Source organism: Rousettus aegyptiacus, unplaced genomic scaffold (assembly GCF_014176215.1).
Source record: "Rousettus aegyptiacus isolate mRouAeg1 unplaced genomic scaffold, mRouAeg1.p scaffold_m13_p_13, whole genome shotgun sequence".
Classification (NCBI taxonomy): Eukaryota; Metazoa; Chordata; class Mammalia; order Chiroptera; family Pteropodidae; genus Rousettus; species Rousettus aegyptiacus.
In genome coordinates, this window is record NW_023416288.1 from 16,992,832 (window position 1) to 17,003,970 (window position 11,139).

Sequence of the window (11,139 nt, forward strand, 5' to 3'; positions counted from 1 at the left end):
AAGTATAAAACTAGGGTCCAATATTTGTGTCTATATTACCTAATTCATGATAACCCAATTTAAATAATATCTTTCCACACACCAACATATTTTGCCAGTAGGAAGGTAATGTCAAAGAAACAGACACCACACTCTTTGTAATTACAACTCTCTGCAAAGCCAGTATTCCAACTATGGAACATCTGACTAAAGGTAAATCTCTGTAGGTTACCAAAGTTGTTAAAAAACGGGATTTTTTCAGGTTGAGATTTCTGATAATGAACTTGTCTTACCACTCATAAAACACCTGAGTAACAACCTCCTCCTAGAACTTACTTGGAGTCCACAAGACAGCAGCCTTCCATGTAAGGCCTCTAACTGGGCATTGTAAAGTAAAGCTTTCAGATCAGCTCCTGTGAAGGAGTCAGTTACTGAGGCCACATGCTGAAGGTCCACGTCATCTGCCAGAGGTAGAGATCCACTGAGAATGTTTAAAATTTCAAGACGTGACACCTGAAGGGAGAAATAACTAATTAATAAATAAAACATAAAATTACTTTAACAATTTTTTATAAATTAACTTTACATATCTAATAAGTTTAAGAGTAAGGGGAAAAAAGCACCACCAATCTATCCTCTCTCCTGCTTGGACCTTCTTCCCTACTAGAAGGATCATAGGGAGGAAAATGAATGAAACTCAACATTCTTAACTATTCAGTGTAAATCATTTCTTATTCAAATAGTGCTTATTTTCTAGATCTGGGCAACTGTGCCAAGGAAGTGTTTTAAAAGAAAAATTAAAATAGTTTAAATAATAGCTACATGTGACATATATTTAGGTATTTTATACCTCTGACTATTCATCTATTTGTTCTTTCACTCATTCATTAGTTTCTAAATCTGGGAACAAGGCTGGATCAACACAGGACTAGGAACAATTAAAAATCATATCTCTAGGTAACCTGCTTAGGTGCATTACTAGTCATATGCTTGATTCTGTCTTTTGTCAGGATAATAAGGTATGTGATTTTTACACAGGGAATATGGACATGCAATACTTAAGGTTTCCTTCCTTTCTCCCCATTAGCCAACACTGAAAGATTATAAAGACTTGCATGGAAATGGCTGGGTCAAAGAGAGGCTAGCATCTAATTCAGAATTTTTCTATGCTGTGAGCAAACAGCAACTAAAACTTTTGCCTAAAGCTGGTCTTCTAAGGACAACTGCTATTACCTGGCAAAAGTAAAGTTCGCAAGGAAAGACTGTAGCATTTGTTGGGTTTTGGACTCTAAATATGAAATTGTTACCTGATCAGGAGGAGAACAGTATACACATTTATCTAGCCGGCCAGGCCTAAGCAGGGCAGGGTCAATGAGGTCAGGGCGACTAGTTGCAGCCAATACATAAACACCTGGGGGAAAATAATAAAAATTCTTCAATAAATCTTGGTGAAATTGTTACAATAAAATGTTTCTGTATTTACAATTATTACCCTGTAAGCCTTCTACTCCATCCAACTGAGTCAGCAACTGGTTGACTACACGATCTGTGACCCCTGTATTATCGTGGCCTCTTCGAGGAGCAATGGATTCAAATTCATCGAAGAAAAGAATGCAAGGCTTTGCAGCCTGTGCTCTGGGGAGAAAAAAAATTCCTAGTTGAACAGGGCTTCAGAGTTTGCAAGGGAATTTCATACACACACACACACACACACACCTGTACACACACATGTATTTGTGTATTTATTTAATTATTCGCAATGAATTCTTAAAGAAGGCAAGGCATATATAATTCTACTTTTCACTGAACTGGGTCTTAGAAAGGTAAATGTGTTTGCCTAAGACTCATGCCTCCCCAACAAGGACTAAAATGAAAACCAAAGTCTAAAATTCATAAGTGAAATACTTTTTTCTTATTACAAGCAAACATTTATTTCTTTTGTGAAATGCTTATTCATGTCTTTTGTCCACTTAAAATTTGGCAAGATTATTTTCATATTGTTTTGTAAGGGCTCCCTACAAAATATATTTTAGTTATATATATTACTTTTTTCCGAATTTGAATCCTAACTTTTATTAATTTGCTAATTTTGTTTTAATTAAAAAGAACATAAATTTCATCTCTGGTAACAGGCTGGACTAGCAGTCTGAAGAACCATCCCTAATATAAAACATGTATCATGCTGACTGAAAAAAACCCAATGAATATTAAATGCTTGGCAAATTAAGATAAATTTGGGCCAACAAGAGACTGGAATTATCTGTTCATTGAATGAATGGCAGAGCTTTCCTAGAAAACCAACTGGGCCTGATGTTTGAGTTGTATAAAGATTTTTTATGAGTGACTCAATTTTTTCCAATAGTTATAAGACTATTCAGATTTTATTTCTTCTTGCTTGACTTTGATCAATTATCTTTTTGTTTATGTTACTCAAGTTTTAAATGCATTATCATCTTTTATATTTCTGGTGTATCTTTAGTCATGTCCCCCATTTTATCCCTAATATTGTTTGTGCTTTCTATCTTCTTGACAATCTCAACTGGAGTTCACCTGTACTAGGCTTTCAAAAAGTATTTGTCTGTGAACTGCTTTATTGAATTGTCTTCTAGTTCATTAATTTTTGCTCTTATCTTTATTACTTCCCTTTATTTATTTATAGTTTATACTTTCCTAATTTCATGAAATAGATACCTAGTGATTAACTTTCAACCTTTTTTCTTTTCTAACAATTTAAGGCTATACATTTTCAAAACTTATTTTGAAATAAATTTTACGGCATCTGACAATTTTAATAAATAGCACGTTCTTTATTATTTAGTGCCAAGTATTTTCCATTATGATCTTTAACCCATGAAGTACTTGGAAGAATAATTGTAAATACTTAAATATATGGGAGGGGATTACCTTTTAATTTGTGTTTTTAGAAAACAGAGTCTGTATGATAGTTTCTTTTAAGCTTACTGCAATTGCTATGTATGGCCTGACACACGGCCAATTTTCAAATATGTTGCAGGTGTGCTTGAAAAGAATGCATATTCTCTAGTTGTTGGGTACACTGCACTAAATATGCTTAGATCAATCTTATTGAATATGCTGTTTAAATCTTCTAAATTTTTATTATTTCACCTCAATATAATTATTAAGAACAGGGTTAAAATCTACTACGAAGGTAGACTTGTCAATTTCTTGCAGTTCTGTCAAATTCTGCCTTAAATATTTTGACGCTCTAGTATTAGAGACAATTTTGGAATTGTGTCATCTTCCTGAAAAATGAACTTTTTGTCAATATATGGTGACTGTCTTCTAATAACACTTTCTTAGTAATGTTCTATTTCTTAAATTGGGTGGAGGATATACAAGGTTCATTTTTTTATTATTCAAAATGTATATGTACATTACATATATTCTCCAAATTGCTTATTTTATAATAACATTTTAAGAGCATGGTAAAAAGTAGCTTTTTAATTTAAAAATTCCCTATAATAAGATCACATTTAAATGATTTTCATTCTTAAATATTACCTTCTGTATTCATATGTATTTTTATATAAATGCAGTAATAGTTACACTCTAAGTCAGCCATATGAAATCTTAATTTAAAAAAAGATAAACTAATGTGATTATATGGTTCATATAAGGATCTGCTTTGAGATTCTTTTGAATAACCACTTATGATTTCACTTTCAGCATTTCAGGAATATTTCTACTGTACACATAAAATCAAATAATTTCCAAAAATTAATTTTGAAAATGTTTTATATTTAAGTGGTTTTTGTGAAATAGAGAATTGTTGTTCTCTAGTTTATTAATAATCCACATATACCACAGGTTTCAAATATCAGTTCTTAAAAAAAGAAAAACTGAAGACCAAAGAGCATTGACTGATAACGGAATCAGTTACTTAAAAAACACTCATGGGAACCAACCTAATAAAAATATCCCGAACAGCTTGTTCACTTGCTCCAATATATTTGCTGAGTAACTCTGGTCCCTATTAGATAAAATAAAATTACAATTAAGATAAAAATCTTTAAAAACAAAATATAATTTTTGTTTATGACTAACTCTAAATGCAGTCATGGAACATTTTTAATATGATTAAATGTCTCTTAAATTCATTTTTAAATTATGTGGCTAGAATACATATCTACACTTGGTGTTTTCTCTCCCTCCGTCTATGACTCACTCCAGTTACTCTGCACTTCCTTACCCTGCTTGTCTTCCTACACAGCATCTACCACCACCTGACATAATGAATGTTCTGCTTATTGTCTCCATTAGTAGAATGTAAGCTTCAAAAAAGCAGTTTGGTTCACTATTGAATCCCTGGTGCCAAAAACAGTGTCTGCCACATAATAATTACTGAATAATTATTTGTTTAGTAAGGTATAATGAATGGTTTACAAAGAAAAATGTTCCAGTTATCTCATCTTTGGATACTCCAAAATTATGTAATGAGACATGAACTACTTTAATCATCATCTTTATTGAAACCAATTTATTTGTACAGAAGTTGAAGAATATATCACTTTCCTAAGAGTCAACTGAAAAAACATTCAAAATAAACTTTACTACATATAACTAAATGAATAATGAGGATAGTCTTTCCTTAAATTGGGATCTTTTTAAAAACTGAATAGGCCCTAAAATGATTTCCAGTAAAAAATCATTACCTTAAAAAAACAAATACTGATCAGGATATGTAATCAAAATAAAGAATTTCTAATACTCAACCACTAGATATCTATTAAGATACTAGTGTTTCATTAGATTTCCTCTATATAGTCAGAGAACTATAGAGGATGGAACCAGAAATAACTAAGTCAAAATATTAGGGACAAGGCACCAAACACACTGGTGTCAGTGAAAGGCGCACCTTTGATGCATGCCTGCTAGGATTAGCCCTGAACCACCTAGTGAGAATTAGCTCTCTACTGAAAGCTTTCTATTCAGAACTTATCCCAAACTGTGATTTGAAGATTTACTAAAGGGGTAAGATGTTCTCTCTAATAGAATAGTCTAAAATACAACAATATACACAAGATTTAGTCTTGAAAATTATTATTTTTTTAAAACTACAAACTACATTCTAGTGACAAGTAAAAAAGAAGACTATGGTATTATACTGTGTTTCCTCTATACAGGTTTCTCCTTTAACCAACTCACAATAAAATGTCATAAAAAGAGGGTAAGCGTAACTCAACTACAAATCACTAAACTGGCTTTCAGATTATAAGCCGATTTTGAATAAGGCTACAATATATGATTCCTCTGCCTTGAAATCTAATCACTCTTTGGTAAACTAACATTATTGGATGCTGAAACATTACAACTAAGATATCGGTCCCCAGGCACACATAATGATACACAAGTGCTAGACTATGAGGCATTACCTGAAATGATCTGCTAGCATGTCCCTTAATTACCACACTCGCCTTACATCCAAAAAAACTTAGACCTAGTATGACACAAGCAAAGGTGAACTATAGCCAACAAATAATAGAACCATAAAAATTTCTGCTTCCTGCCTCAGTGTGGCTCCCAACAACTACACTTCTAGGTTTTCTTCTCCTTTCGAGTATAGTTTGCTCTTTCATATGAATATTCATGCATAATTTATAATACATGAAGATTTGCCTTAAACAAGATTACAGCCCTACAAAAGAGAGGTGGCTCATTATTCAATTTCCCACACAGCTTAAACTAATAGATGGACTGCTAGTTTTCCAAATACAAGAGTAACCCACAATCAAGAAACAAATGGTGCTGGCAAGGATGTGAAGAAAGAAGTACCCTCGTATACTGGTGAAAATGTAAAATGCTTTAATCACTGTGAAAATAGTTTGGCAGTTCCTCAAAAAGTTGCACACAGAATTACCATATGACCTAGCAATTACACTCCTAGGTGTATGTTCAAGAGAAATGAAAACCTATGTCCACAAAGAAATTTGTACACAAATGTTTATAATAGCAGCACTCCCAAATGTCTACCAATGATGGACAAATTGTAGCATATCCATACAATGGAATATCATTCAAGTATAAAAAGGACTAAAGTACATGCTACAACTTGAATGAACCTTGAAAACAGTATACTAAGTCAAAGAAGCTAAGCCCAAAGGTGACAAATTTCATGATTCCTTTTATATGACATATCCAGAATAACGGTTGCTAGGAACTACAGGGAATAGGAATAGGATGAAAAATTTTGAAATCAGAGAGAAGTAGTGGCTACAAACACTGTGACTGCATTAAGTGCCACTGAATTGTACACTTTAAAATAGTTTATATGTTATATAAATATTACCTCAATAATAAAGAAAAAAGAAATGCAAAACATACCTTGACACTAATAAAATTCATTCCACTCTCCCGTGCAATTACTCCAGCTAATAAGGTTTTTCCTGTTCCAGGAGGACCATACAACAGTACTCCTGTTCTCTGTCGTATGGGCAAGTTTGCAAATAATTCTGGGTACTGAAAAATGCAAAAATATGACAAAGAGCTCAAGTCTAAAACAAATAACTAAGAAGCAGCCAAAGATCAATGCATAGAAAGTATTCAGATGGTGATAACTGCCACCTTTGTTAACAGCGCAATGACAGAAAATAAAATTCCTACTCAAAATAATAATAAACTCAAAGGAATTACCTTAGATTTTTCCCAATTGGACCATGGAATACATTCTACATCAAATGCACATAGCTGCATCAGAATTTTGTCCCAATTTTTTCCTGTTTTTTTAAATATTATAAAAGTACTACATTAAGAAAATAAAAACCAATCTTTTAACCAGTATACTGCCTTCCACTTACATGGTTCACAGGCCAAGTTATGACAGATGTGTATATTCAAAGAAAGAAAAGAAATAATAGAGAAGCCTGTATAATAACAGATAGTAAAATCTCCAGAGTTTCCAAGCCAAACAAGTGACTGATTCTAAATTACCTTCTAAAATGCCACCTTCTCAGAGAGTAAAGAATTTTTCAAACAGGTGAGTTTACATCAGGCTATGTCAGCAATATCCTGGTCCCTATTAGGTATGACTATTTTAGTTCCACCTGTTGACAATGTTCTAACTTCATCTCTACCTTCACTCTAATCTGAAAGAGGCCCTGAGGTCAGCAGCTATGCAGATGGTCTCCATGTTTCTGGATACTAATGCTTGGCACCCAGACTCAGTATTTGGGCTCATGATCCTGCTGGTAAGTATTTCCACACTCATGTTCTCTCAAACAGTTCTTTAATCCACAGCCCTAAGCTGCACTCATTTCCCAGGCCCTGCTGGCCACAATTCCCAGTATTTGCTATCTAGTTACATTAACTGAGGTCCTTATTCATTTCTCTACTTCTTTGGATGGGTCTCTGATCTCATGCAATGATCTTTATCTCTCAGGTTTCTGATCCAAACGCATTAATCCATTGCTTCTTGGCCTTCTGGCTCAGATCAAGAGCAAACACACTAAGCCCTAGACCCTACCTTCTGATCTTGTGAAGAACAATCTATATCTGCCCCCTTTATACTGCCATCTGCCTGGTTGGTCTATGCTGCCTGATAATTCTGCCTTTCCAGGACTGACACCCAGAGTCTGAAATCTTGCTTAATCTACTAGTTCTATGGATCTGGAAGACTCTTCCAACTCTCAGCTTATTTCTATCTATTTCTGTTCAAATGCCAGTTGATAGTTCCTTTTGCTTTAGCCAATGAGTCAAGCCAAACACAAGAATTATAAAATTCACATCAAAATGTATTTACTATGAATATCACCCTAGCTTTCTTTATAGGTTTTTTACGGGTAAGAAGTACATCAAACACTTTAAAAATCAGAGGACCAAAAATAGTGCTGAACATTTATTTGGTAACTCAGTAAATACCTGTTAAACCAAACTGAGATTGGGCAAGCCAACACATAAAGTCAAAGCCGATGACTCACTGGTTCTTCTGGGAGTAAGTACTTGATTGCTTTTGTAAAGTACCTTGGCTGGTAACTGGATAGTATCCATGAGTATCTGCCGAACCTCATGTAATCCACCAATCTTATCCCAGCCCAGGTCCCTAGGTTTATGCAGGTTAACATTTCGTAGAGATGCAGGAATAAATCCTTGGAGAGCCTTTTGGAAGTCCAGTGTTGTTAAAACTAATTCTGTTTAAAAATAAATAAAACTTATTTTGGTAGTCATATCTGTGTATAAATTTTCAAAATATACCATCGATTTAGCTGGCAATGCCAATTTCCTACTCATACAACTGCTTATTTGAATACTAAAATGGAATATATATTTAATTATTGCTTTACTACATTTCTCCACCATGGAATGAAGATTACAATTTTGGTTTTACAAGTAAAATATACCTTCCCTGGTGGATATATTCTGATGCGAGAGACAAGAATGTATGGCTCGATCCACAAGCACTGTAAAATCTCTAGCCACGAACCCTTCAGTTTCTTTAGCTATATGTTGCAGGTCAAGATGAGTGAACTTGTTCATATCACAATCCAGTTTATTTTTTATTACATTATGCAGAATCTCACATCTTTGTTCCTAAAGAAAAAACACAAAATTCAAATTCCTAGTTTTTCTCAGGTGTAAATTTTAGTACATATGGTTTGAGAAATATCAGGTTGACATAATCTATAGTGACAGCAGACTGGTGGCTTTCTGCACATGGAGTGAGGGAGGAAGAGACTGCAAAGGGGCACTAGGAAACTTCTGGGAGTGATGGAAATATCTGCTACCTTAATTGTGGTGACAGTTTCATGGTATATACATGTTAAAATTGACTGAATTGTACGCTTTAAGTAATGAGTTTGTTTTCTTCAATTAAATCCAAATAAGGTTATAAAAAAAATCACATTGATAAATAATTGCTATTTCTCCAGTAAGGAGGCTTTTTAGTAATACCTGATTCACTTATGAGTGGTTTTTTTGTTGTCCCTATAAAACCTATTTCTAAAAATATATACAACCACTAATACCACTATCATTCTGTTATGGTTAATAACAGGTATAATACTTTTATTCTTCAATAACAATTAATTAGCACAGGGTCTGAGTATTTAGGTAATCACTTCTGAGATGTTAGGTAATAACTTCAAAGAAGAAGTTAAAATGTGCTTACCAGTCCCAGAACATACTTCTTTGGGTCACTGCCACTAAAACCATCATGAACATGAGTCCAGTGGAGACATGGACCATCTGTGCTTGTGATATTGTGATTTATAATATGAAATATACATTTGGTCTTTGTCCCCATTTCTGGCAAAGATATCCTAAAACCCTTAGAATTTCCTCCTAAATGATAAAGGTGTCTTGATATTCATAACAAACCCCTTCCAACCACATCGAAGTTTATCTTAATGAGGTGACTTCTGGAAAGCACCTAAGGATAGGGGCTGGTTACCAGGGGAACTAATCATAAATAGAGAGTTGAAACTTTCAGTCCCACCCCCTGACTCCTCAGGAGGGGAGAGGGGCTTGGGGTTGAATCAATTGCCAATGGCCAATGATTTAGTCAATCATCCCTATGCAATGAAGCCGCGATAAAAGCCCAAAAGGAGGGGGTTAGACTACTTCTAAGTTGGTGAATAGGTACTTCTATTTGCCATGGTACTAGGTCCCAAACTCCACCTGGACAGAAGCTTTTTTTGTGAGGACAGGACTTTACCCTATTATCTCTTCATCTGGCTATTGATTCATATCTTTTAACGTCCTTTGTAATAAACAAGTAGTCTAGTGAGTAAGCTAGTTTCCTGAGTTGCGGGAGTGCTCTAGCAAATTAATCAAACCAAAGTAGGAGATTGTGGGACCTCTGATTTCTCCAGTAAGAAGTGCAGGTAACAACCTAGACTTGAAATTGGCATCTGAAGTGGAGGGCCATCTTGTGGTCCTGGCTCTTAACCTGTGGAATGTGATGCTATCTCCATGCAGACAGTGTCAGAATGGAGTTGAACTGTAAGACACTCAGTGGTGTCCAAGAATTGCTTAGGAGTGTGAGGAAAAAAACCACATGCTGGAATCATAGTGGGTACAGAAAATTAGTCCTGATTTAAAAAAACTTATTCTATGGCCATGCCACACTGAACGTGCCTGATCTAGTCTGATGTCAGAAACTAAGCAGGGTCAGGCCTGGTTAGTACTTGGATGGGAGACCACCTAGGAATACCAGGTGCTATAGCATTAAAAATAAATAAGAATTAAAAAAAAAAAAGCTTAATTAAATTTTTATAAGATATCTATGCATTCCTCACTGCTCTTATTAAGAAATGCTTAAAAAAGGTAACTGTGAGTTGATAGATATGTTAATTAAGTTAATAATGGTAAATGTCTTACAATGTGTATCAAATCATCATGTTGTATACTTTAAATATATACAATTTGTTAATTATACCTCAATAAAGGTAAAATAAAATTCTAATTCCCACAATGTATCTACAGATTTCACCAATGGGAAATTAAAGCAGTTAAGAAATTTTAGGGTTTCTGTACTTTTTAAGTAGAATAATAAAACTTTAATTAAAAAAAGAAGAAATGCTGTTTTCAAAAAAGCCACTTCCTCAGAAAGTACATAACAGATGTTTATAAATGAAAACTGTGTTTCTAAGACATGCACCAAATGTCACTCTTTTTAAATATCAAGATCGTTAACATAAGCATAAGTTTAAAACCACAAACCATTAATATAATTGAAAAATTATTTATATAAAGGAGGATATATTTCAACGATCTTCACAAGTAGTATGTTACCTGATCAGGAGGTTGAATATGTTGGATACACTGAAATACATGAATTCCTTGAGCAGAAACAAGTAAAGGATGTAGAGAGTGTTGAGATTGGCTTGTGGCAATCAGTGCAACCAAACTTCCCATGGAAATAAACTCTTTTATCATGTCATTCAAAGCTGGAATTAAGCAATATAGTATAAAAGCTTAGTAAATATAAACATTTTTAAATTGCACATTCATTAAAAATGATAACCTAAAGTCAAGCTTTAAGATGGAGTATGAATGGTATGGCTCGTTCACACCTGTCAAAAATTAAATCTTCTATTCATTCACTGATTTATATATTGAGGAGCTAATATAGGCTAGACTCTAACTCATCTAATGGAGGAGGCATAGGAGGCACTGTAAACTCAGTCTGTATACTCAGAACAATAA

General features: G+C 34.0%; 1 protein-coding gene and 1 pseudogene across 3 annotated transcripts in view; one reads left to right on the forward strand and one right to left on the reverse strand.

Moving 5' to 3' along the window:
• Positions 1–11,139, reverse strand: part of PEX1 (peroxisomal biogenesis factor 1) — a 45,690-nt gene that overhangs the window by 11,348 nt on the left and 23,203 nt on the right. For all 3 annotated transcript variants that reach the window (XM_036230342.1, XM_016161309.2, XM_016161310.2), the window contains exons 13-20: positions 10,726–10,880; positions 8,334–8,523; positions 7,957–8,123; positions 6,322–6,456; positions 3,906–3,970; positions 1,472–1,614; positions 1,287–1,390; positions 316–492 (exon numbers count right to left, since the gene is read on the reverse strand). In XM_036230342.1, coding sequence (XP_036086235.1) covers positions 316–492; positions 1,287–1,390; positions 1,472–1,614; positions 3,906–3,970; positions 6,322–6,456; positions 7,957–8,123; positions 8,334–8,523; positions 10,726–10,880 — 1,136 coding nt within the window. The remainder of the gene's footprint in view (positions 1–315; positions 493–1,286; positions 1,391–1,471; positions 1,615–3,905; positions 3,971–6,321; positions 6,457–7,956; positions 8,124–8,333; positions 8,524–10,725; positions 10,881–11,139) is intronic.
• On the forward strand, positions 10,041–10,159 carry LOC118610953 (annotated as a pseudogene).